The following is a 26,874-nucleotide window of genomic DNA, read 5'->3' as shown; positions in this document are numbered from 1 at the left end:
CTCCTCCTCTTCCCCTTGCTTAAACTTCGCATAATAGCCACGCACACTACACATTTTAACAATTTATGTGCTGTGCTAATTGCATATTGTGGGTGCATGTTTGTCAGCAGAAATACGCTCTAGGCCTGTGGTGGAGAGCAACTGCTGCGCCCCACTCTCTCTTTGCGCTATAACGGCGTAAATCTTCGTGACGCCGGTGGTACCAACGCAAGTCAGTAAAGAAAAAAGGTTGCAGTTGGCCTGTGCATTGCTGCCTTAAGTGGAACAAGCTATTAAGATGCGTCTCGACCCTGGGGTATGCGAACAGAATCGACTGCCAAAACGCAAAATCGTTTAACACTTGGCATTTTGAATGCGTCTCGAGTGACCACTTTTGACCGGATTTCTTACAATAAAGTCCGCTGAGAGGAATGCCGCGCATGTTGACTGCGATTTGTTTCATGTAAAAATATCCAAATATCCGAATTCAGTCCAAACGGAAATGAGGCATATAATTGCCCCGGCGCACCAGCTACAAGTACCGCTTTTATCCACTATCCTACATTGCTTAACCAGGCTACACGCAGCACGATTTCCAAATAATCTCCTCATTTACTAGGTATTTCCCTGATATGGACGAAATTCGTGCTGTGGGGGAGTCCTCACGCACCTGACGCGTCCCAGGATATCCCGAAAGGGGTTTGAGAGAGACGCTGTGTCCTCTGCACACTTGAACATATGCTGACCACCTATGATCCCATCAGCCTGGACTCATGCCAGGTTTGAACGAGGCCTAATTCGAGCCCCAGGCCGGTTGACTGACGCATATGAGAAAAGTTCCCTTCTGAAAGAATAAAACTCTTTTGGGGAATTCGTCGTTACTGAATGATTCTGATAAATGTCAGTGGGGAATAAAGCATACTATTATTTACACGGACTCGGAAATTCTGACTTATATAATGTAAAACAAAATAGGCCTAACTATTTTTGTTGCTGATATTATTGTGGAAGGGGGTATGGTATCATGTAACTTTTCAAATGTTTTGTTTGAACATTTTTAATCAAATGAAATACATTAATGTTTGATTAAAATATTTATTTACTTAATAAGTTCAACTCTGTTCTTCGTGGTCTATTTGCAGTAGCGTCTCAGAAGTTGTGAAAAAGCAGTTTGGTTTGTCACATGGTTTACTTTGGTGAAGACATGCCTAGTGCATACCCTCAGCTCCTGCAATAAAACTTGTATTTCATCTAATTCTGTAAACTTATTCTGTTCAGAGTGAAACTGTAGATAATGACATGAAAATCTAAAGCATAGGATTACAAAGAGCATGGGAGACAGATTTGAGTGTATGAGCTAGAAGAGTGGTACATCCTGTCCAGGAGGATATTTTTTCTTTTTTTTCTTCTTGCTGTTGTTTTTTTTTTTGGCTAGGAGCGCACTTCCTCTGGAGATGTGCCGTTTGATTGGTCAACCGAGCGCCGTGTAACCAATCAGGGCGCGTCTACGATGGAGGAAGGAATAAATGCAAGATGGCTCCTCATATAAAATCAGCCTCCTGCCTTCTCTTTTGTGATCAACAAAATTACTTTTCTCTACTTATTCGACTGAAATATCTGTTTGGGAGGAGTGCGGAGGGTTGAACCGATATCCGTGGCGATCGCGTACCTCGGTGTGGCCGGGGATATTTGAGGGGGGGTGTTTTTGGAGGCTGGTGTGAACACACAGGGCCTTCTTCAGCTCGACACCGGCCGATTTGGGATCTGTCTCGTCCACACCTGAGCAGTTAATTATCAAAGATCATATTTACATTAGGCCAAGATCTACTTACGTTGTTTTTTTACACCATGGCTGTTTCAAGGTAAGTCGTTTATGTTTAAATTTAGACAATAATTGGACGGTGTTACCCAGTCAAACTAACTGCTAAACCTAGTTAGCTTAGGTATGGCTAAGTTATCTTACTAGTTAGCTTTGACAAAGGACACATTTTCAAGTCATTGTCGCGTGGCTGAATTATTATTATTATTATTATTATTATTATTATTACGATTATTACTGTCTAACCAGTAAAAAGGTGTGGTATGGAAAAAATATAATTAGGTAATGCGTTGCTGTTGAGCTTTGGGATGGTTATTTTATTTGCGAAAGTTTATGGCCTCGCTTAGCGAGCTGCGTTGTCCAGTGCATCTTTGCAGGACAGTGATCCTGACTCGTTAATGCAGGGTCACAGATGATCTCCCATCGCATGTGGTTAAACACCTCCGAGTTGAAAAGTTGGGGGAATTTAAACAAGACGACTGTTTAGTGGGTCTGAACACGATGTAGTTTTGGCCTCCCTGTGCACCGCTCGCAGCCACAGAGTATTTTGTAAGCAAGATCTAAAGGATCACGTAACTAAACTTCACCAAATGCCCAATTTGGTCGCTGTTGGTTATATCCGCTTTTTTGGTAGGATATTGCACGTCTACGTACCGTGGGCGTAACATCTGCAAACGTGGGACAGATTGTGGTCTTGTACGCTGTGGGGATGCAGCCTGGCTTTTGCCCACATCGTGGTACATGTAGGCAGAGAGGCTGCAGAATGTTGTCTACTTTTATTCTCAGTGATTCCAGTGTACCTCTAACTCTCCACTTTACAATGCGGACTGGTTCGTGAATTGTTTAGGATTCATCAGCGAGAATTTACTGTGAGGGAGAGACAGTCTTCTGCATGTTCTTGTCTTTGAAAGAATTTAGAATTTACTTGCGCGCGCGCGCGCGCGCACACACACACTATTTAATAGATATTTGTATTTGAATATCTTTGGGACCTGTACAGTAATGATTGCAAATTAATTTGATTTTGGTACCCCAAAATGGAAAATGATTTAATTTATAGCCATTTGTCATGTTTGTTGCCAATCTCTTCTAGAATAAAAAATCACTTCTTGTAGTCCAGTATCAGATCTCTTTTTTTCAACAAGAGTAGTAGCTGAAATGGCTTAGCAAGATGTCATTTGGCAACACATTTCCACCAGCCTTTAACTCGGTCTGTAACATGTATTCGTTTCCATTTCATATGAGTAACTGTCTACATGAGTACATTTTGGCCTTAATGTACCGAGTTGCTCATCGGCTCCAGACACAGTAAACTGTTATTAAAAAGTGCTTGCTTCTGATTGCATCTCTAGACATTAGAATTGTATTATGATATTTTACATTTGGTAAGGTGGGCTTAAGACATGCATAAAATAGGCAGTACATCATTGTAATTGTTTCCTAGGGCGCTCTAATTTCTGCTTAACCAAAAAGAATCATTCTTTTATCTGATGCCTACTCACACTAAAAGAATGAATTGCTTGCTTATATAATGTCCTGAGATTACAAAAGCTGAACATTTTTTTTTAGTTTTGAGCAGTACAGTATTGGCAAGGTTGCTGTCTTTCTTACTAACAAGTCAGATGACCTGTCGGGGTCCACTGTACATTTGGCACAGAATGAGGTTATATCATGCAAGGCTGTTTTTCAAAAGCACAGTTTATAAAGGGTATGCATTTTATTTATTAGTGATCTTAAGATGAATTAGCATATTACTTAACATCCATAACCAAATCTGAAAGCGTGGCATTTAAAATGGGATCGGTGCACTACCCACATTGTCCTTAGCATCTCAGTATTAGCCATTTTTTAAGCTTTGGCGGTGTGGCAGGGGTGGAAAGCATTGAGGCTCTTATCTGGAACTTCAGGTACTGCGTTATCTTGACTTTGCGCTTTTGTCTTCTGTGATCTTCCTCTGACGGCCACACTCTCGATGTTTCCAGGCTTGAGCGCCTGTTCATCTTATTGGACACTGGCACGACTCCTGTGACAAGAAAAGCTGCTGCACAGCAGCTGGGCGACGTGGTCAAGCTCCACCCACATGAGCTAAATAACCTGTTATCAAAGGTGAACTCATTAACTCGTATAGCCCAATGCCCCTGCTGCGTCACCATCCATCATACCCTCTCGTGCTTAGAGGATTAGTGGGTTTTTTTCCCCTGTCTCTCTCCCCTTTGTCTTAGGTATGCTGTCGGAGAAATTGCACACACGCAATCCAAACTGGTAGCAAAAAGCGGTCAGTTTTATAGTGACTCCTTGTTGAGACATTTTTGAATGACTTGTCCGATGAACACATGAGAGGTCACAGTGGAAGACTAGAAGGCTTCTTGATTTGAAGGATATCAATGTTTGAATTGGCTGCTATTCCCTATGGGAATAGTTCTGCCCTGTTAATTCTACAACAGAAATGGCACCTGTGTACTCAGTATAAATTAGCCTGTGATGTGGCCTGCATTAGCACAAAGCTCTTGATTCATTAGTCTCCTTTGCCTTTTCTCTATAAGGTTTTAACATATTTAAGGAGTCCTAACTGGGACACACGAATTGCAGCTGGACAAGCAGTTGAAGCTATAGTAAAGAATATTCCAGAATGGAACCCAGCCCCGAAGCCAAAGGAAGGTAAAGTAGTTTTGTTTGGAGGCTTCCTGTAATTCTCACTGTAAAGCCACTTCAAAGACCATCCTGAGCGTAACTGTCATGAATCTACTGACGATTTAAATCCATTACCATCTGAATCATGTCACCTAGTGCAGAGTGACATATTTCGCAGCACAGTCACCAAGTAAATGTGTTCTTTCCATTTTATTGGGATTACTTATTCATTCAAAAAGGCCTTTATAGCCATACAGTTGCAGATTGTAGCTCATCAGTTGCCATGGCTGTTAGCCATTCTGCAACTCTTCATCAGTTATTAAATTCTGACCACATGTCTGCGATTGGCTAGGTATTTACTCTTAACCCAACAGTCACACTGACCGGTAAACTACAGCAACCCTGCTCTGCCTAGTACACTCGTACCAACTGCTAAGATGGATGTTATACGAACTGGGGGGCCTTTACCAATTCTCTGCTCTTTATACATGGGGTTTATGATAATCTGTGCTTGTTCAGTTTAGTGTGGTATGAAGGGCTCTTGTCAAATTAGTGTCAGATTTAGAACTGTAGACTAAACTACAGGGCAAGTCAAATAACCCTTCCAGTTCAGTTGTCTCTTCGTAAATCTAATGGAGAAATGGAGCGATGCAGTTTGAGACGGCGCTCACGTAAGCCCTACCTCCTCTGTCCCGCTCAGAGTCCTGCACAGACGACATGTCTCCCGATGACACCTCTTCAGACCGACTGAGGTTCTACAGGTTTGACATCTCCCGCTTGCTGAAGCATGGAGCATCGTTGCTTGGTTCTGCCGGTGCAGAGTTTGAGCTGCAGGATGACAAGTCGGGTAGGCTATTTACACATGCGCACAACTTGTCTTTAAAATAAACAAAAACTGGCAGTGTTGTATGGTCCATGCCTGTGGTAATATTTATTTTATGTATAGAGGTTGGGCTTCATGGCACTTTTCACCCATTAATTGTGTAGGAAAAGCACACCAAGAGTGTTAAGTGCCTAAACCAAATGGGGTATTGTATGGTGTGGATAATCATGTATACAACCTAATGGGGGGGGGGGGGGGGGCCTGCACACCACTTGGCTTCAATTCTTATGTTGCTGTTGGCTCCCGTGTGAATTAAGATGATTTGATTTTTTTTTTCTTTCATTATTATCATTATTTGCGTCTGTATAGCGCCTTTCTCAAAATCAAAGACACTTACAAATATCATCCTTTTTTTTTAATGTTGAGTTGTAGTCACTTCTTTAGCCCAAAGCACATGTGAACAGCACAGTTTTTTGCAGTTTTATTGGCATCTGTGTCATCTTTGAGGATGGTGTTGATTTCAGTAAGCGAGTTTGTTAAAATATTTAAGTTTACCCTCATTTTTATATTTGAGCCTTTGGTGGTGTTGACTTTTAACTCATTAATATCCTTTTGACAAGTAATTGTTGTCTATTAAAACTGCAGCTCTAGAAAACGTGCGTTATCCCATTGTGGTTGTTTCTGTTGCCACCGTTCCAAACATTTATTGCTCTCAGCGAAATTCCCTGGAGGAATTCCCACAGTCCTGCTCCCTTTCCTTCTTCCTCCTCGCGAGCAGGCGAGGTTGACCCAAAGGAGCGCCTGGCCCGGCAGCGGAGGCTCTTGCAGAAGAAGCTGGGCCTGGACATGGGTGCTGCCATCGGCATGGACACGGAGGAGCTGTTCAACGACGAAGACCTGGACTACACCTGCCCCTCCAATACAAGCCGAGGGCCGGCTGGTAAAGGGCCTGCCTGCCACAGCTCACGGGAACACACAGTAAGCCACAGTCTCTCCTCCCATGCCGCGCTTCAGCGGAGCTCGCTTATCACAAAAGGCACTGATATCTAGAGCCATGAAACGGCATAAAATGTCTGGTTTTGGATGCATTCTGCTATAACAGTAGTGTTACTTAGACTATGTAGGTGTAAGCATTCTTTGTTTTAAGGCATATATTTATTTTATGACTCTTGTAGGTTGTGATGTATGCTCACATCATGGTGGGTATTCAAATCCAGTGTTGAAATTTCTAGGGCTGTAGCCGTGCTGTGTAACAATGTCGATGGATGGTTTTATTGCATTGCAACGGCAGCAGTGGAGCCACAGCCTAAATTTAATCCCAGTCTGGTTTACACAGAAGGCTTCACAGAAGAGAATTAGATCCCTTCACGTTAAGGAATTGGAGTGTGCAAAAACAGTGTATTTGAGGTCTTCTGCTGGATCCGGTTAAAGGACGGACAGGGTGAAGGCTGTCTAATGGAACCGCATCGATTCCCAGAAGGTCTTGCATATTTCATTAAAAAATGGGCTGAGGTGGTGTAAGTTAAGAACTCTGTCTTTTACACGGAAATTTGTGCCGGCCCAATTCGGCTGTGTAATGATGGCTATAACCACTTTACCTGTATGACTGCCAGTGGAATTCACATGTAATTTGTAAGGGACGTGTAATTTGTTGGATTCGTTTTTGCACTGCACAAGCTAAGATGGCTTGTTCAGAAATCTCACTGTTTGATGTTGCACAAAGAAAGGATATGTATATCATGCACTGCACCCTTCCTGTTCTACATTTGGCATTTTCATCTTGCTTAAGGGCAATCCTGGATTGTCCATTGTGTGTATTTAAAGCTACAAGCAGTTATATCTTGCATCTCAGGACCTGGTACCCATGTCCCGCCCAGCACTTGGCTAGATGCGGTTAGATGATACTGTAGTTGTGCTGGCTGTGTTTGGGTTTCACAAATGCTGTGACTAGCAGAACAGGTGCCTGGATGTAAAGGGTCTTAATGACATTTTTTTAAACTCTTCCCATGTACTACCTGTATTTGTTCGTGGCTGTTAACAGGGTTGTCTGCTCTGCTCAGGTACATCCAGAAGGCCTTTGTAGACACAATGACTCCTTTTGCCTTTATCGGGTAGGCTGTGGAGAAACATCTGATACATCTGTAGTTTGTGAAAACAAAGCTTTCTATCCTTTTCTGTTTGGTATAAAATTTAATGTATACAAATGAAAGTGGCTAAATATCGCAGCTGATTGATGCGTGCTAATAATTGGTACCTCAGACACTCCCTTGTGTTTGTATGAGGGGGGGATAAAGCTGTTTCTCCTCCTCAGCCCATGCAGGCAGCAGAGTTGATAGACTCTGAGTTCCGGCCAGGCATGAGCAATCGACAGAAGAACAAGGCTAAGCGGATGGCCAAACTGGTGGCAAAGCAGCGGTCGAGAGATCTGGATCCGAATGAAAAGAGGTGCATCCATCTATTGCGCAGTGCACGGACATGCCATGGAGCTTTTGAAGCATGGATAAGCCATCCAGACTAGATGTGTGGCACACTGACTGTGTTGTTCTCCTCAGCAACGACAGCTTTGAAGGGGAACCGGAAGAGAAACGTCGGAAAACCACGAACATAGTCATCGACCAGCCAGCAACCGACAACAAAGTCTTAATCGATAACGTTCCTGATAACTCCAGCTTGTTTGAGGAGGTACATGAATAAAGTGTTCACATCAGGGCACAGAGGCATTTGGTACAGTGTATGCCCACGTGCAGTCTTGGCTTATGACACACCCAAACGCGTGTAGATGCCCAGCAGGGCACCCCTGTACACATGTTTACACCCAAAAGAAAAATGATGGTTAAGCTACACTAGTCACTAAGAGTTCCTTGGGGTAAGCTTATGTAAACTGTGCATAAAATGTCAGCCATTATAAACAGTTTTGCTTTTTTCAAAAATTTCTCTCCTATTTGACAGAGTCAAGAATGGCCTCTGGAGAGTTTCTGTGAGGAGCTTAGTAATGATCTTTTCAACCCATCCTGGGAGGTAAAGTAGCACCTCCCCTCTGTCTTGGTGCTTAACCTGTACCCAGTCTCACCAAATTTGTCTTGTTGTTTTGTTTTTTTTAGTTCATTTGTTCTCAATACATTCAATAAGTTAATTATAATTTAAAGATGAAAGTGGTGTTTGCATGGGAGTTCTTCCTTCAGAAGGAATAATGTTTGGTTTATTAATGCACTGCTGTGCTGCAGGTAAAGGCCACTGGGACTGTCTTTGTAAGTCTTATCTTTGTTCTCAACGTTGCTGGACTGTTTTGCCTGAGCTCAGCGGTGTGCTGTGGGTCTTCCAGGTTCGTCATGGCGCAGGCACGGGCCTGCGGGAGGTGCTCAGGTGTCAGGGAGCAGGAGGGGGAAAGTTGGTGGGCAGCACTGCACAACAGGTAGGCTCCCCCCTTAACACGCACTCGTGGTACTATCCCCCACGGGGTACCAGCTTTTTACCTAGATGGAACCCAAATTGCGCTCCACACACCTACACTGAAGATTTAGGTTGAATGCTAAACGGCCCTTTTTTGTAGTAGTTTTCCTTTTTGTTGTCTGGCTTGTTCTCCTGTGCTATTTGTTGGCCCACCTGAAGGAACTGTGTAGTCGAGAGCTGCACAGGAACGGAACGGGGATGCCAGGAACAGTCCTTATTTTCACAGTAATCCGCAGTTTTGAGGACAAAATGTTTCCGCAGTGACGGCCAGGACTAAGCTGCTTCTGTGGGAAAAGTAATAAAATTTGGGTTAACACAACAGTAATGGTGTGAGTGCAGATCTCCACGTAGTTTAATCCAAAGTGTTCTGGCATGTCAATTTTAGAAACTCTTGCATCGTTGCTACTAGACAGAAAGCTGAGTCCAAGATGGAAATTCAGTCACACTCAGAAAAATAATGAATAAAAATGAATAATGCCAAATTCGATTAGTTTATATCTGTCCACTTTTGATTTAAAATGATGTCCAGCACTTGGCAGTACATTTTAGGGTTGACTATGGCAGTTCAACATTGTTTTTCATCATCAGTTGAGTGTGTGAAGATCTATATGTACTTTTGATGTTGAGAACTCCATTCATTTCGCTGAAACGGTGAGGGGGAAACTGTCTCAAACCCTGTGCAGCACCCCTGTGTTCTCAGAGGGGGGTGTAACTGTGTGACCAAACCTCTGTCCTCAGTTGACCCAGCAACATCAGGAATGGCTGGAGGATTTGGTCATCAGGCTCCTCTGTGTCTTTGCTCTGGACCGGTTTGGGGATTTTGTGTCTGACGAGGTGAGGCAGTTTATTTGCCGTCTCTTACGTTGTTGTCCAAGTAGGGGGTGTTTTCGTTTTCCCTGTTTATTTGGTAATCATCACCGTATTGTGACTGGCCTGTGGTTCGGCTTTTAACGTTTCCTGTCTGCTAGGTTGTTGCACCAGTAAGGGAGACGTGTGCACAGACGCTGGGCGTGGCCTTGCGGCACATGACTGACAGCGGTGTTGCCATGACGGTAGATGTGCTGCTGAAGTTGCTGACTGAGGATCAGTGGGAGGTTCGGCATGGAGGGCTGCTGGGCATCAAATACGCCCTTGCTGTCAGACAGGTGCAGACAGCCCCCCCAACCGCCACGCCCCACCCAGCTACAATATTTAACCTCCTTTGTCCTGACTTTTAACTTGGCTTCATCATTAACAGGCATTGCTCTGTGGCCTTGTTTGTTTTTGTTTTTTTGTTTGTTTATTAAAGGGGCCCTAAAAGGCAAAGCTGAATTTCCTTCCCTTTATTGAAATAAAGAATTTTGAAGTAATTATATAAATATTGTTAACTTTCAAAACGCACTGTTCACTCCCCCAGTCCATATACGGACACTAAGCTGCAAAATCAGCCTGTTTTTGAAATAATTGTCACAAGAGCGAACACATTCACGCATCTGTGGCTGTTTGGCCCTGGCCAGTTCGCTCCAGTTCACAGAGGTTTTTTAGCAGTATAAATTTATTTTGCACCTGTTTTAAAGGCTCAGTAACAAATAGCATGTTTATCCCTTACAATAAAAAGGTGAAAATGGCTGTGTAAAAATAAATTGTTTTTGAACCATAAAGCAATGCAAATGTAAGTGGACACCAAGGTAGAATTGTTAGAACTGCTGCTGATTGGGGGTGTGGAAAGAAGCTATTATGGAGAGAGCCAGTGTCAGGTAGCTTTTCTTTTCTTTTTTTTTTTTTTCTTTTTTTTTTTTAAAGCAATTTAAATTTAATTTTGTGCCTGGAATGGAAGTAAAACTTCATGCAGTTGACCCAGGGTAGATCGGTAAACCGTCTCCGAGTGTCCTGCGACGACCCGTTGGCTGACCCCGTCATCCTGCCCCTGTCCACTCTCAGGATCTCATCTCGGAGCTGCTACCTCGGGTGCTTCCTGCAATCACGGATGGGCTGCAGGACCTGGACGACGACGTGCGTGCCGTTGCAGCTGCTGCCCTCATTCCTGTCGTGGAGGGACTGGTGCGGTTGCAGCCGGCCAAGGTCAGTCCGGGACCGCCTTCCCTGCGGTCGTCGGGCCGCCGTTATCGATGCGTTGCCCACGGCTGCGAATAATTTTTATTCCTTCAGGCCTTGTGCTCAGCTAATTTGCACCATGGTGTTAAAGGAGATTAATGCCCCAGTGAGTTACGTTGGCCGTGTTGGTATTGACGTGCCCTTCGCTTGCCGTAGGTTCCCTTTATAGTCAGCACTCTGTGGGACGCCCTGTTGGAGCTGGATGACCTCACGGCCTCCACAAACAGCATCATGACCCTGCTGTCTTCCCTGCTCACGTACCCTCAGGTGCTCCACTGCAGGTGAGCCTCTGCTGATGGAGCACCTTCATGCAGGCTGTGGTGTGAAGCCTCTGTGACGTGGGCGCTCAACAGCTGATGACAGCAGAGCACCAGCAACTGCAGCATCAGTACCATTTCAGCTTCTCTGAAATTGGCTTGTTTTTGTTTTTCGTTTCTGTGTTGTCAAATATCTATTTCTCATTTTGCTTTCCATGACTGATTATTTATTTGTAGATCATTTATTCATTTGTCGTCTGTGTCTAATATATATTAGACATATGCACGACAAATAAACAAATGATTTACAAATAATCAAAAAGAGAGATAATTAATAAAATATGGTAGATGGTTGATTCAAGGTGAGTAACTGCAGTGTACTGTAGTAAAGTGTACAAAATTGTAGTGAAATGCCCAGGAAAAATTCTAGAGAAATGGAATGTTTCGGACAGACACGAGGTCCTTCAGCTGAAGCACTTTGCTTGAATAGCTGATGAAGGACCTCTGTCCGAAACGTGCTGTTGAGTATAATGGCTTGTTCCTTAGTTTACAATGATCTTGAGATTGAGAAACTATATAAAATGGGCATATTATATTTGGTTTTGATGCATTTTGGACTCGATATTTAGTGCTGGAAGTGGTGGTGATTATTTCTCATGGTCTGGGCGCTCTGCCAGACTGGCTCTGCATAAAATATCTTGTATTAGTAAGTGCAGAATGAAACAATGTTTCTTTCACCATCTGTTGCACCTGTGACACAATCTATTATTATCCGTTTTTGCAGTTTAAATGTCATCCCTCTCATATTGGCATAGGAATCATTTGTTGGCATTTGCGAACATGGGAATATCGATTGCTCTGTGTCTGGGCAGAGTGTTCCTTTACATCCCTAGCTGCATAGCATTTATTGCTACCTCATCAGTTGTAATGTCAAACCATGTGCCAATGTCGTTCTGTTGGCAGTGGTCCTATAATGGATACCGTGCATAATCAGTTACTTTTAAAGCTGAGGTCAGTTTATACCAGGTGAAATGTGTTTTGCATTCCCAGCATGCAGCAGTCACTGACGGTGCTGGTTCCTCGAGTGTGGCCCTTCCTGAGACACACCATCGCCTCTGTCCGCCGCGCTGCCTTGGAGACGCTCTTCACGCTGCTCTCCAAAGCTGACCAGGTAGCTATTGGCTGTGCTGACTGCCAGACGGGGCAGCCGCATTTAGAAGATTGCTTTTGGAAGACTTTCTTAGACTGCCGGCGTGCAACGCACTCTTGTGGCATAAGCATGCCTACTGAGAACTAGATTGTGCTTCTGTAGCTCACCTTTTAGAGCAGGAAGGAGCGGGTGCTAGCTACACCCAGCTCCATGGGTTCTGTTCAGGGATCTTGCATGCGTTCATATTAATGCGATGCAAGACTCTGCATAAAAGTGTGCCAAATGCTAGTGTGTAATATTTCAAACCCTGGCTGCTTTGTCCCTGTGCGATGGTGAGTGATGGTAATATCGTGGCTGTCTGCTCCTCCAGAGCTGTGCTGTGTGGCTGAACCCTATTCTTCAAGACATGCTCAGACACATCTTTCAGTCCTGTATTCTTGAGAGCAACCAGGAGATACTCGATCTCATCCAGAAGGTGCGTCGCCCTAAACACATGCGCGTGCGCGCACACACTGGTCACTCACTTATTAGGCTTTTTGTTGTCATTGCGTTTAATGGCCGAAGCGTGTTGTAATGGAATGCACCACTTTTCCAAGGTGTGGGGAGAGTTGTTGCGGCAGGCCCCACAGCAGTACGTGGTAGCGGCCAGCTGTCCATGGATGGGCGCCTGGCTCTGTTTGATGATGCAAGCGCCTCACATTCCCATTGACCTCAACATGCTGCTAGAGGTCAAAGCCCGCTGCAAGGTGAGGGGAAAAGGCCGCTGATGAAGTGGTTTGACTTCATTCTTCTAGAACATGCAGTACATCATGGATTTCAAATCTTTTTAATGGGAGATTAAATGCCAGTTGTCGTCAGTGTGTAGCATCACCTAGAGGTCATTCACCAATCACCCTTTACCTCTGTTTAACTACAAAGCTCCATCTCTCCATCCCTCCTTCTCAGTAGCATTCATCACCATAAGGCTGTGGTTCAGCATGAGTAGATTTCATGGGGGGTGTGTGTGTGTGTGTGTGTGTGTGTGTGTGTGTGTGTCTCTCTCGAGAAGGCCAGTGGTAAGGCTCGGCAGGGCGGGCTGCATGTGAAGGAGGCGGTACAGGAGTACATTGGAGGAGCCGACACTGTCACCGAGGACTCGGCCACTCGAGACTACATAGTGATGCGTGCTCGACTTATGGCTGCCAAGTGTGTACCTCTACCTTCTGGCAACTTCTCTTGATTATTCATTATAGTGTTTTTTAGCTTCTCTCTCTCTTTCTTCCTTTCCTTTCATGTTTCCTTTTTTCTTCTTCGTTACTTCATTCTTTCTGTGGTTCTGCATTATTTGTTTAAAAAAAGGCGTCTGCTACATTTTTGCTATCATGCTTTCCATTTACAATGCAACTGTTGTCCTCCCAGGCTGTTGGGGGCGCTGTGCAGCTGTATCTGTGACCCACAGCTGAACAGCTCCACTCAGGAGATCCGTCCAGCAGAGTCCCTAGGCCAGCTGCTGCTGTTCCACCTGAACTCCAAGTCGGCTCTACAGCGCATCGCTGTATCCATGGTGCTCTGTGAGTGGGCCTCCCTGCAGAAGGTAAGCTGGGGTGAGTGGCTTATGGTCTGTGCTGGATTGCCAGACACTGGCCCATGGGCCCCGTGACAACGGAACAAAATGCTATTGATTTTTAAACTTGAAATAAATTTACAATTGAGGTTTCTTAAAATTTCTATCCAAAAGATAGAAATTAATCAACCCAAAGAAACGAAAACTTTGCCTTATAGAGAAAAGACTGTATTAATGTAATGTACCCATTAATTGCTTAAAGTACATAAACCATAGATGTTTTGTACCACAGCTGTACCAGACATAATAACCACTCAGTCCATCTAGTGACCGACGTGTTTAATTCAGTTAGTTCAGTGCTCTCACGAGTTCCCGCTAATTCCAAATCCTAGTAGAACATTTGCAAGTAGAAGCTTCGAGAACACAGACAAGTATACAGCTGTCTGTTGGTTAGTTTTTCTGAGTTATAATGGAGTTCTGTTAGATTTGATGTGTTACGGCAGAAGTTGTGGTGTTCAGGCACTTTTTGTTCATTCTTGGCTCATTCTTTTCATTTTGTTTTGTGTAATAAAATTGGTGGTTGGTAAAATTATATTGGGACATAATTTGCGAACGGGGCCCAGAGATTTCCGGGGCCTCCAAATGGTTAATCCAGCAGTGGATTTAGTGCAGGCTTTCCCAACCCAATCCTCAGGGACCAATACATCACTCATGTTTTTGTTGTATTGAAACTCCTGGCACATATACTTTCATACTCTGGTGTTGATTACTCAGCTCAGTCATGTGAGAAGGTGGAATACAGTGAAATGGGCAGACTGCCATGGATTAGGCACATGGATATGGTCACCACAACGAGAAAGGGACCACGTTGTATGTAACTTCACTGTGTCAGAGACGAACTGTTGGGGAAGGAGCTCTTTTGATGAACAGTGGGCAGTAAGCTGTTACTAGTAGGTTGTTTGTGTCTGTTCGAAAGGGTGAACGTTTGATTGTTTTCCTATGTAGCAAAAGTGACATTACATTTGATTGTGCTGGCCTGTCTCCTTTGTATTCGCTGGCTCTCAGGAGTGCGAGGTGGTTTCCAGCGTGGTCCGACCTCGTCTGCTGGCCGTTCTCTCGGAGCAGCTGTATTACGACGAGATCGCCATCCCCTTTACCCGCATGCAGAACGAATGCAAGCAGCTGATCGCCCTGCTGGCCGACGCCCACATCGACGTGAGGGATCGGGTCAACTGCAGTGTCTTCACCATCGATCAGGCCAACGAGCTGGTCAGTGCCTGCTAGGACTTGACCTTTGACGCCCAGATGACCTTTACACCTCCACACAGCAAATGGTGTCCATCTGAGAAGGTCACACTTTCAAATGGATTATGGACGTCACCGAGAATACCATTAATGCTGTGACCCTTACACTAGCTTCCGTTAGGATTACACTGGTTTTGACTGGGCATGCCTTCCATAGTGGAGACAGAAAATACATATTTGTAATGGACATATAACCAAACAGTAGCTATCCTGATAACCTTCATGTTGGTGTAGCATACTTTTTAACTTTTTAAAACCAGATTGAACATCCAGAAGTGTTCGTTCTGCTCTGCCGAGTTTCATTAGTTCGGAGGCGAAGCTTTTTTGTTTGTTTTTGTTCTGTAAACAAGTCAGGTCACTGCAGTACCATCATAATAAGAATCAGCTGCTTGAAGGCCAGTGCTGAGGCGTTTACTTGCCTCCATTGTAGTGTCTGTGTCAGAGATGACCCAGTGGACTCTAGTTCTGTCAGTACTGAAATCCGCATGCTTAGCAACAGATGCCGGCCTGTGTTTCTAGAATGTACCACCCTCTCTTCTGTTTTCAGATTTTTTTTTTTTTCTGCACCATTGTTTTAAATGTCGGCTCCAATATGGCCTTTTATGCTTTCGCCTCTCTTTCCCGTCGGTCTGATCTTTCCGCTTCCCGTTCTCGGCTTTTCCCTCTCCGCTTCCTTCCCCATTCCTCAGGTAACCACCATCTTCTCGGAGGCCACGGCCTCTCTGAACCCAAAGTCCCGCCACTTTCAGCCGCTGGACAGCAAGAGGCAGCAGACCCGCTCCACCGTGGCCGAGGCGGGGGCCGAGTGGCAGCAGCTGCACCTGCGCGTGCACACCTTCGCCGCCGCCGCCGTCGTGGGCCTGGCCGCGCTGCCCGACAAGCTCAACCCGCTGGTGCGGCCCCTCATGGAGGCCGTCAGGCGGGAGGAGAACACACTGGCACAGGGCTACGCGGCCTCCGGTCTCGCCCGCCTGCTGCAGCTGTGTGCGGCCCGATCACCCTGTCCCAACACCAAGATCGTGAAGAACCTGTGCGGCTCGGTGTGCGCCGACCCCGCCCTCACGCCCAACGCGGCCTGCCCTGTCCCATCCCCTGTGCCGCCTGCCCCCGAGGGTGCCAAAGGTGAGCCGTGGAGTGCGGGGGGGTTGCCTGGCGATTGCTCAGGTCTCTTGGGCGCTTGTTTGCTGTATTTGTTATTGCTGCTCTGCTATCTGTGTGGAATGTCGGTTCTTTAATTTCCTTACGGTTTCTGGGTTGTTCTGTTCTGTTCTTCCCTGCAGCCAGCGCGTCGGAGAAAGACTGCATGCGCCACATGGTGAATAAGACAAAAGGCATCATCACCCTCTACCGCCATCAGAGAGCCGCGTTTGCCATCACCAGCAAAAGAGGCCCCACCCCCAAACCGTCCAAAGCTCCTCCCAATGACCTGCCCCAAGGCAGCGCTGTCTCCATGGAAACAGATGAGGTAAGGTTGTTTTGGTTTTTTTTGTTTGTTTTTTAAACTCTAGAAGCCTAGTTTACACCCATCCTTCTGCTTGAGTTTAATCAGTGTTTAGTACTGATCGGGCAGTAGCCACTGTGCAGTGTTTTTGACTGGAGTCTTGGATCCTCTCTCAGAGTAAGAAGCCCATCCTAATTCAGAGGAGAGGGGCCGAGTTCTCGCTGACGACCATCGCGAGGCACTTTGGGCTGGAGCTGACCGGGGCCTTGCCTCATCTCTGGGACAGCATGACGGGCCCGCTGAAGGCTGTCGCAGACGTGCACGGCTTTGGTGGGCACACTTTACTCACCGATCATTCTTCATGGATGTTTTGCTTGATGAAGCCAATTATTAAGAATGTGTAGTACAAGCCCAGTGACATTACTAGATTTAATGCTAGATGTATAATAATTAGTCTAATATACAGGTATTAAGACAGTAGTTTAGTTTAAAAAGGGTGGATGTTTGTGTGGGAGTGTACTCTGCAGAGCTTGACACCGACATGCTGTCTGACTGTTTTGCATTATGCTGCCTGTGCGTTAGATGGCAGACAACTCTTGGAGAAGGGCGATTCAGTAGCCCAGGAGCTGGTCAACTCTCTGCAGGTGCTGGAGATCGCTGCAGGTGCCATGGCTGAAGAGCTCATCCCTCTGGTACATCTACGTACACACAAAGACCTTCCAACTCACTGTTTGTATTGCCCTGGTCATGTGCTTTTAAAATGAAGAAAAAATGTAAACACATGTATGGTTTTTGTACTGCGTGAGACATTTTGTACACTGTTCCTGTGTTTCCGTCTCTGGCCCCTAGTTGTTGGAGCAGCTGCCGCTACTGTGCACCTGTCTCCAGCACCCGTACACGGCCGTCCGCCACATGGCGGCCCGCTGCGTGGGTGTGCTCAGCAAGATCGCCACCATGGAAACCATGAACGTTTTCCTGGAGCGCGTGCTGCCATGGCTGGGCGCTATCGATGACAGCACCAAACAGGAGGGGGCCATCGAAGCCATGGCCTGTATCCTTCAGCCTGCCCTCCTGCTAAACCCCCACCCGCCTCCACCCAGCTCTGCGTGTTATAGCAAGACTACACCGTTCTCCTTAACGCTGAAGCACTGATGGGACGACCACCCTTGTTTGCAGAGAAAGGGGTGGGGGTACAGTTTTGCATGGTAGCTTATTGTTTTTGTGAAATTGTGGGGGAGTGCGCTTAGTCTCTCGGGGCTCGCAGGGCCGCTCGTTTAGGCTGGCGCTGGAGGTTGTGAACTCCTTGACTGCGATGCCCAGGTGTGATGGAGCAGCTAGACGTGGACATCGTGCCCTACATCGTGTTGCTGGTGGTCCCCGTGCTGGGCCGCATGAGCGACCCCAGCGACAGCGTGCGCTTCATGGCCACTCAGTGCTTCGCCACGCTCATACGTCTGCTGCCTCTGGAGGTGCTTGCCTCGCTCGCTCGCTCACTCACTCACACACACACACGTGCGCACACACACACACACACACACACATGTGGGTGTGGGTCGCCAGCTGCTTAGAAGGCAATTTAGCATCATTTGAGCCCTTGTAACAAAAAAAAAAAAAAAAAAAAAAATTCTCATACTCATATACTGTTCTTCTGTATTCAACAATATAAACCATTATTGCAGGTAAATAAAGCATATTTAGCATTTTAAATGTAAAGGTTGCACAAAATCAAAAAGTAATATAACTGATTACACAATATGGGGGAAGTGGCTGATATGTATTTTTTTTTTGTTTGGTTACATCAGCCAGTGTAGAACCCTCCTGGCACTTGAGAGAGAGGGGGTGTGTGTGTGTGTGTGTGTGTGTGTGTGTGTGTGTGTGTGTGTGTGTGTGTGTGTGTGTGTGTGTGTGTGTGTGTGTGTGTGTGTGTGTGTGTGTGTGTGTGTGTGTGTGTGTGTGTGTGTGTGTGTGTGTGTGTGTGTGTGTGTGTGTGTGTGTGTGTGTGTGTGTGTGTGTGTGTGTGTGTGTGTGTGTGTGTGTGTGTGTGTGTGTGTGTGTGTGTGTAGTTTAACTACAAATCCATATGCGTAAAAGTTTACAAAGCCATGTCATTACATCTGACAATGACATGTGCCTTTACGAGGATGAACAATACAGAATAAAATGAGGTCTAGTCACTCAAATGAGGTAGGGTGTGGTGTTTTTCTAGTGTTTTTGTTCAGTTCCTAAGTTCTGAAATTTGTAGGCTGGCATCCCAGACCCACCCAGCATGTCGGACGATCTTATTCGCCAGAAGGCCAGAGAGCGTCACTTCCTGGAACAGCTGTTGGACGGCAGAAAGCTGGAGAACTATAAAATTCCTGTGCCTATCAAGGCGGAGCTCAGGAAGTATCAGCAGGTGGGTGGTTTTGAGGGAGCGACCACTCCGTGACCTCTCTGAACGGCCTAAATGCCATGCCGCCTCCTTACGATAGGGAGATTTGGGCTGAAATGACTCAAGAATGCAGCTGTGGAGTCGGAAGGTTTTGTGGTGCGCCTTTTGTACGTTAGGGTGTGGTGTTTATGCGGAACGTCGCGTGTGTTGGCATAGTGACACTGCTTCTCTGCTTTCTATGCATTTCAATTACAGCACTGGTCACTCAGCAGTTCTGCTACAGTCCTTCCTTATGTTTCTTCCTCCTTCTGCCACCCTTAATGGCTTTTGCCTTCAAGTGATTATTGCCCAGAGTGTGCATGTGCTGACGGCAACAGAACTACGTTTTAGTCCGAACAAACGGCAGGCTGAAAAATGGAGCTGTGGGAAGCGGATGGCAGGACGGCACGCCTTCCCATCCCGCTGGCACGAGGCGCCTCCCGCTCTCCGGCCTTCTCCGCGGAGGGCAGGGGTCGTCCCGACTGAAGCGCATTAGCGTGACTACACTAAACCACGTTTTCTGCATCTTGTAGAAAAGTGGCATGACGCTAGCAGACTCTAGTGGGAATGACGGGCGGGCCAAGGGGGGGATGCAGGTTTTCTTCCAAGTTCCGTCTGAGCTGCCGCTGAATTTTAAGAACACGCGAACGAGGATCAGGTGGTTGTGAGAAACTGTCCAACGTTTCCAAGCATGCTGGATTGTTTCCTAAATTTCACAGTTCTGCTACAAGCCAACAAGCTGCTCTCATTAGTGAAGACGAGGCAGGCTTCCTGGACAGCTGCTCTTCCCACAGTGTTAATTAGGATGAAATGAAAACGTTCCATCAGCATTAGTGTAGTGTGGCTGTGAGGGAGTTGCTTATTGGCGGCTTTGTCGTGTCCTCGCTGAAAACAGGATGGAGTGAATTGGCTGGCGTTTCTGAATAAGTACAAGCTCCATGGGATCCTGTGTGATGACATGGGTCTGGGCAAGACTCTGCAGTCCATCTGCATTCTCGCTGGAGACCATTACCTCAGGTATACACAACTAACCCCCCGAAAAGGCAGTTCTTTGCCCCACATTAGCTCTTGCTGTACATTTCAATCAAAAATCATTTCATGCCTTTTGGTAAAATAAGGTGTGTGCGTGTGATTTGCAGGGCACAGGAGTATGCCAAAAGCAAGGCTGTGGACTGTTGTCCTCTGCCCTCCATAGTCGTGTGCCCCCCTACTCTGACGGGCCATTGGGTGGATGAGGTGGGCAAGTTCTGCTCTAAGGAGTACCTGAACCCTTTGCACTATACAGGCCCCCCTACGGAGAGAGCACGGTACTGGCCTTTGATTCGCCCACAACCGGCCTCACACTTGTGTTGGGGGGGGGGGGGGTGGGGGTGTTCTTTTAGAGGTTGAATGATTTAAGAGTCAGAACTGCTAAATATCACATTTTGTTTATTGCTTAGTTTTGTTTTTTTTGTTTTGTTTTTTTTTTTGTTTTGTATTTAGTTATCTGAGGAGTTTAGATGACTGATGTTTGGTGACTTGTGGCAATTATTTCTTGGCCTCAGTATATGTTTTGTTTGTATCCCAGATTACAGCACCAGGTAAAAAAACACAACCTGGTAGTAGCCTCATACGACGTAGTGCGGAATGACATCGACTTTTTTAGGTAAATTTGCCTTCTTGCTGTACACTTCTAAGAACAAATCCTCGACATGCTGTTATTTTAAAGGCCAATCGCGTTTCTCACCCTGGCAGACATATTAAATTCAATTACTGTGTCCTCGACGAGGGCCACGTTATTAAGAACGGCAAGACGAAACTCTCCAAGGCTATTAAGCAGCTGGTGGCTAACTACAGACTTATCCTGTCAGGAACTCCCATTCAGGTGAGTCTCGATCTGCCTGACACCTGCAGAAGCTGCTGTTACCTTCTGCGCTCCCTTTAATATCTCTGGGAGTTTTGACCTAAAACCAGAAAGCAAGATCTCCGCTCTGGGCATTCATGGATCTGTTTGCCTTTTGTACATTTGTTTTGTAGGATTGTGAGAGAAGCAGAATATCATACGGCTGAATGGTTCAAATTGTTGCTTCCCTGCGAGGGTTGAATGGTCGTAATCGATCCTAACTGATCCTCACACCTGTCTCCTAGAGTAATGTTCTCCTTCCCTCCTAGAATAATGTTCTGGAGCTGTGGTCTCTCTTTGACTTCCTGATGCCAGGCTTCCTGGGCACAGAGCGCCAGTTTGCCGCCCGCTATGGGAAGCCCATCCTCGCTAGCCGAGACGCGAAGAGTTCCTCCCGGGAGCAGGAAGCTGGTAGGGCTGCCCTTGGCTTTTCCTCGTATTTGGTATCCAGAGACAAATTTGACTCTCTTCCTACAGATAAGAGTCTCTGTGAGATTGATGTTCTTCAGGCACAGATCTGTTTCTTAGCTCTTTGGTTTACGCTGTGGGACGTTTTCCTCTGAGTTTTAGTTACTAGAGCCAGTAGGTGGTACTTGGTTGTGACTGAGACTGTCTCTCAGGGGTCCTGGCTATGGAGGCCCTGCATCGGCAGGTGCTGCCCTTCCTCCTGAGGAGGATGAAGGAGGACGTCCTTCAAGATCTGCCACCTAAGATTATACAGGACTACTACTGCAACCTCAGTCCTCTCCAGGTACACTGGCATACACACACACTCTCTCTCACACCTGCTGTGGTGATGGTGTTGGGCAACACGACCCCTCTTTCACCATATCCCAGCTGCTCCGGGATCAGCCGTTACACAGCTAACTATGGGGGCAGACTACGCTCCACCTCCCTCAGCAGGGCCAGCTAAACATGGCAATTTTCTTTGGATAAAATGTTCGACTGTCCTTATGTCACGTCATGGCTCTCCGAGAAGCTATTGAAGTACAAAATAGTGAAGGCATTTAATGGGACACACTGAATCGCCGCAAAAGCGCAGTCATGTCTGTCTGTGTGTCTGTCTGTGTGCAGATTCAGCTGTATGAGGACTTTGCAAAGTCTCGGGCGAAGGTGAGTGTGGATGATGTCATCTCCACCGCAGCACAAGAGGATGCAGAGAAACCCAAACTCAAGGCTACAGGTCACGTCTTCCAGGTCAGCCCCTCCCCCAGACCTGCACAAAGACTGACTTTCTTAAAGTAGATATGTGGGTAACGCTGGGTGTGTAGATACATGAGGGTTCGTCATTCGGGGTGTTTCTGCGTTTCCTTTTTTTTAGGAACATGATTTTCAGTGACCTTACTTTAAACGGGATGAAATGCATCATGCAGTTGAAAAATGAAATTTGCATTTCAAGTTTATACCTCACAAAAAAAAACAAAACGCAACCTAAAGCATATTTTGTAGGTAAGCAGTTGTAAGGCAGTGCAAAGTACTCCCCTTTAAATTTGTGTGCTGGTGGATTGATTTAGTCTAGGCTGTCTACACCGTATTGAAATCGGGGGGGGGAGGGGATAGCTGTTGAGTTTCACATGAAACTACTATGGTAAGTCCCACTGCAAAACGTGTGTTGCCACATAGCGGTGTGAAGACTCAGAGGTGTCTGTGCGTGCCTTAGCTCATGCACTCATTCCGGTCTAAAAAAACTCTACTGCACCAGTAGGCTCACAAAGGCACTGAGTTATGATCGCATACTTTTACACACCTTCCTTTTAGTCAGCATGCGAGCATTTTTGCCTGTGCTGTTAGTCATCTGATGGTAACTTGCCTTGTACTGTGCAGTGTTTCCAGTAGCTTCATGTATGACCTGTTCTGACAAGATGGCCTTTCTGAATTTGTATGCTCTGGTTAAAAGGCAGAGCTCTGCTAGCTTCGGAGTTGAGCCAAAGATGTGTGGATTGCTTTTACAGTCAAGTGTAAACTGTACAGCTATGGACCAGGTGTGGTGGGTGGGTGTGTATATATGTGATGTAGGTAAAGTTATTGGTGTGTTTTCTTTGACTAAAATCAATTGAATCCGTCATTTTGATGTTGACTCCAACTATTGATGATGGTATTTTAGACTTCACACTAAACGTGTGTACATGCACCTGTGCGTAGGCCCTACAGTACCTGAGGAAGCTGTGCAACCACCCGGCGCTGGTGCTGACCCCTCAGCACCCCGAGCACAAGCGAATCAGCCAGCAGCTGGCCGCCCAGCACTCGGGCCTGCGCGACATCCAGCATGCACCCAAGCTCTCCGCTCTCAAACAGGTAGGCCTCGCCTTGCAGCTGGCCCTCAACTCTGGAGCTGGAGCGCCGGGTAGTGATCCCTCCCTCTCTCTCTAGCTGCTGCTGGATTGCGGCCTGGGCTCTGGAGGGTCGGCAGACGGTGGGGAAGCCGTGGTAGCCCAGCACCGCGTGCTCATCTTCTGCCAGCTGAAGAGCATGTTGGACATCGTGGAGCAGGACCTGCTGAAGCCCCAGCTGCCTGCCGTCACCTACCTGCGGCTGGACGGCAGCGTGCCTGCCGGCATGCGCCACTCTATAGTCTCCAGGTGCGAACCCGTAGCATGAACACACTCGTAATGAGCAGGCCAGTGAAGTCTGCTAGCAGTTGAAATTTCCAGTACTAGTGTGTCTCTCTTCTTTCTCGCTCACCCTCACCCCCTGCAGGTTCAACAATGATCCCTCTATAGATGTGCTGCTTCTGACCACCCATGTAGGTGGGCTGGGTTTGAACCTCACAGGAGCGGATACTGTGGTGTTCGTTGAACATGACTGGAACCCTATGAGAGACCTGCAGGCAATGGACCGCGCTCACAGAATAGGACAGGTTCGCAGAGCCAGATCCTTTCTTCACAAGCAGTGGATTCCTAGATTTTTTGGGCCAGATTACAAAAGCGCATATGCACCCCTGTATTGCAGAAACGCGTGGTGAACGTGTATCGCCTGATCACGCGAGGCACGCTGGAGGAGAAGATCATGGGCTTGCAGAAGTTTAAGATGAGCATAGCCAACACGGTCATCAGCCAGGAGAACGCCAGCCTCCAGAGCATGGGCACAGAGCAGCTGCTCAACCTCTTCACCTTGGACAAGGTTAGAGGCATCCAACTTCACACAGTAGAGCTGACCACAGTGCCACTTTACAAGGTTCAGTAGCTTTTTGCAGTTTGATTTATCCCATTGAAGTATCAAAATACTCCTCTTAAAAGTTAAGTGACGACCCTTCATAATTGGCCATAATGTTAGCACCAGCTTGTTTGTAGTGTATATGCAGTCAGCCAGGGGTTTGCAACCTTACGGTTCAGTCTGCAAAGGGCTGGTGTGGGTTTTTATTCTGACCAATCAGGACCTGATTCTACTCAGTTAAATGGTTGATCCGAGTTGACCACTGGCTTCTGCTGCTTCAGAACGGAAACCTGCAGTCATGTATGCCCTTTGTGGACGGCACTGGACAGCTCCACGACAACGTCACAGTAATGGTGTATCTCGGTGATATTGCAAATGAAGTGCACTGAGTCCTGCTGTGTTTTCTAGATTGTAGAAAATGGAACAGGATCATTTTTGCACCAAGCATGTTTCATTTATTCCTGTACTTTCACATTTTTACCATATAGCTGATTTCTACAGTTCCTGCTACACTAGTGGCACTGCTGCCCTCTCACAGAAAAAAGCCCTTGTCTGTTACACATGCATTTTTAATGCGCGAGTGTGCATGAGTTCGTATGCGCTTTAATGCTTGCGCCCTCTCGCACTCACACACTCTCTACTTCATGTGCTGCCTCGTGGTGAAATTCATATGCAGAAATGGTTCTGACAACTGTATGCTCTCCCTTACATAAACCAAATTCAACACAATTGCATGTGTCGTAAGGCATGCTTTGTCTGTGTGTGGCGCAGGATGATAAAGCGGAGAAGAGCGAGGGGCCGTCGTCGTCGAAAGCCAGTATGAAGTCTGTACTGGATGGTCTGGGGGAGCTGTGGGACCAGCAGCAGTACGAGGCCGAGTACGACCTGGACAGCTTCATGCTCTCGCTGCACTAACCCGCAGGATTCTCGCCTGCTGCGGCGGGTCGTCTCCCGCCATGGGCCCACGCCCATCTATGTTTGTTTTGGCTCTGGTCCCGCCCACCGCCCGGACTACGTTACGGGCCACTTTTGGCTCGTAGGACAGCCGCTGTTGAACAAGCTCCTGGGCATAAAACGCTCTGACCTGAATCTTTGCGGTTTCTTGGGTCAGTCCTGATGGCGCGGCGCTCTGCCTTTTTAAAGGCCCTGTACACTCCAGCCAGCCGGGGAGGAACACGAGCCGAAGAAACTCCTCAACCACGATTCGACTGGTTTAAAGACTTCGTCCGACCACAGTGTGGGGACCCATACATAATGTGTTAGAGCGGGGACACTAGAGGCGCTAATCAGTATAATCCACTACCTTACCTGCCCTGTACAGTCTTAAAGCTTACCTCGAACTGCCCATCAGTATTGGATCTTAATAGACAAGAGCTTTAGGATTTTTGTACATCTCATTTATTTTTGTAGACAAGATGGCCAACTAGGCACACTCCTGATGCACTGAAAAGGTTTCTGTAGCATCTATGCATATTCACTAGGGGAGAAACTAGATGTATTTTAGAAATGAAGGGGTTGGGGGTGGAGAGGAAGTGGAACAAATTCATATTTTCTCCAGTAGGGGGCAAAAATCTCTCCTCTGAAGCACAGTGCCTGTCAGGACCTTGTCAGTTTAGCTTGGAACGTGAAACACGCCTACAAAAACTACTTGCACACAGAAATAAATGTGAAATATCTGCTCCTGTGCAAGTGCCCAGTCCTAACTGTAAACATGGGTACTGTTGACCTGGCAGACATGGGATATTCACAGAACCATGTCAGATATTTTTAAAAAGGGAAAAACGAGGACTTAATATTTCTGTAAATTATATATATATAAATATATTTTTTTTGCCTCTTTTGATCAAGCCAGTAGAATTTTAATAAATTCTAACGAGCTTTCTTTGCTGTCTGTTCTTTTCACAAAAAATAACACTGGTGGGCATGGGGCACTGGATGACTGCACCGAGACCATCCCTGACCATGTGCGCTTCAAAACAAGCGTCACCTGAATCTGTGTGCCAACAGATGAGCTACAGTCTGTAACACTTATACCCACAAGGTGTTTCTAGTTCGTAACGGTTTCTAATACATTTCAATTTAAAGTGTTTTAATGCTATTGCATGGTGGGTCTATGATTCAGCAGTGAGAACAGAACTCTGGGCTTTACTGTTTCAACATGCTCTTCAGCACCTTTTAGAAGAGGTGCGTGTGTCTGTGTGTGTTATAAGAGGAAACAATCAAAATGTAAGTCATTAAGTCACAGAATTAACCTACATATAGCATTGTATGCACAGCTCTGTGCGTTACGCCTGTTAACTGGAATTACACACACTACATTCCCTTTTATACATGAAATGACAAACTCCACAGAAGCATATACAATTCTGACTGCAACTTTTGCTATTAAGTTTAATAGCAAAACATTTACTGTGTTCTACACACAGTACATGCACAGCAGACTGTTAAACAAAGGTTTGATGGAGTGAGGCCATGCAAAAGACGACATTTCACAGCATCATACAACTATGTTTAATAAGATTCGCTTATTAGTACAGAAAAGGGGAAATAATGGTTGGAACTACAAACTCGAAGCAGGTTGTCAGCAATAGCAGCATCGCCCTCCATGGTTGGTTGGGTTTTTTTTTTTTTGTTGTTGTTTTTGTTTTTTTAATCACAGTTAAACTACAACATTAGACAAGCATAGGTTCAAGTCAACAATCCCAAAACCTTGTCATGATGGAACCTGTCATTATTTATAAATTAAAACAAATTAGAAAAAGACTCGGATCTAGTGTTACACGAAATATATAGACATCTACAGCGATTATGTCAAACAGCCATCACCACACGGCTCTTGTCCTGTTCTTCTCCCCTACCAACTGTTTAGTGACCCTATCAATTATAACAGTAAGGTCATTTTATTACATGGCGTACAAAAACGGTTGCAGTGTGATA

The 26,874-nt window shown here is 46.1% G+C and overlaps 1 protein-coding gene across 7 annotated transcripts; it reads left to right on the top strand.

Moving 5' to 3' along the window:
* The first annotated feature begins 1,488 nt into the window (after positions 1–1,488).
* btaf1 (BTAF1 RNA polymerase II, B-TFIID transcription factor-associated) lies at positions 1,489–25,819 on the top strand. 7 transcript variants are annotated; one of them, XM_035531503.1, is made up of 39 exons: positions 1,489–1,841; positions 3,781–3,904; positions 4,342–4,456; positions 5,130–5,276; positions 6,031–6,230; positions 7,313–7,363; positions 7,564–7,697; positions 7,805–7,934; positions 8,202–8,270; positions 8,575–8,664; positions 9,441–9,536; positions 9,671–9,847; positions 10,623–10,763; positions 10,953–11,077; positions 12,104–12,224; positions 12,574–12,678; positions 12,800–12,949; positions 13,252–13,388; positions 13,602–13,776; positions 14,812–15,015; positions 15,741–16,173; positions 16,332–16,516; positions 16,669–16,822; positions 17,075–17,184; positions 17,342–17,543; positions 17,813–17,961; positions 18,735–18,887; positions 19,798–19,919; positions 20,042–20,209; positions 20,470–20,547; positions 20,637–20,766; positions 21,054–21,195; positions 21,405–21,535; positions 21,859–21,981; positions 22,927–23,079; positions 23,155–23,363; positions 23,482–23,641; positions 23,734–23,904; positions 24,709–25,819. In XM_035531503.1, exons 1-39 carry the CDS (start codon positions 1,828–1,830, stop codon positions 24,850–24,852), a joined length of 5,622 nt encoding a protein of 1,873 aa, XP_035387396.1. In that variant the 5' UTR covers positions 1,489–1,827; the 3' UTR covers positions 24,853–25,819. The 7 variants fall into 7 exon arrangements, with proteins under 7 accessions (XP_035387396.1, XP_081581327.1, XP_081581330.1 ...); XM_081725201.1 differs by lacking the exon at positions 24,709–25,819 and adding an exon at positions 24,219–24,702; XM_081725202.1 differs by lacking the exon at positions 3,781–3,904 and having other exon boundaries at positions 1,490–1,841.
* The last annotated feature ends 1,055 nt before the right edge of the window (positions 25,820–26,874 follow it).

This window comes from Electrophorus electricus, chromosome 12 (genome assembly GCF_041902795.1).
Source record: "Electrophorus electricus isolate QZ-2024a chromosome 12, ASM4190279v1, whole genome shotgun sequence".
Taxonomy (NCBI): domain Eukaryota; kingdom Metazoa; phylum Chordata; class Actinopteri; order Gymnotiformes; family Gymnotidae; genus Electrophorus; species Electrophorus electricus.
The sequence above is the reverse complement of the archived record's forward strand: the minus strand, read 5'-3'. Positions and strand labels throughout refer to the sequence as shown.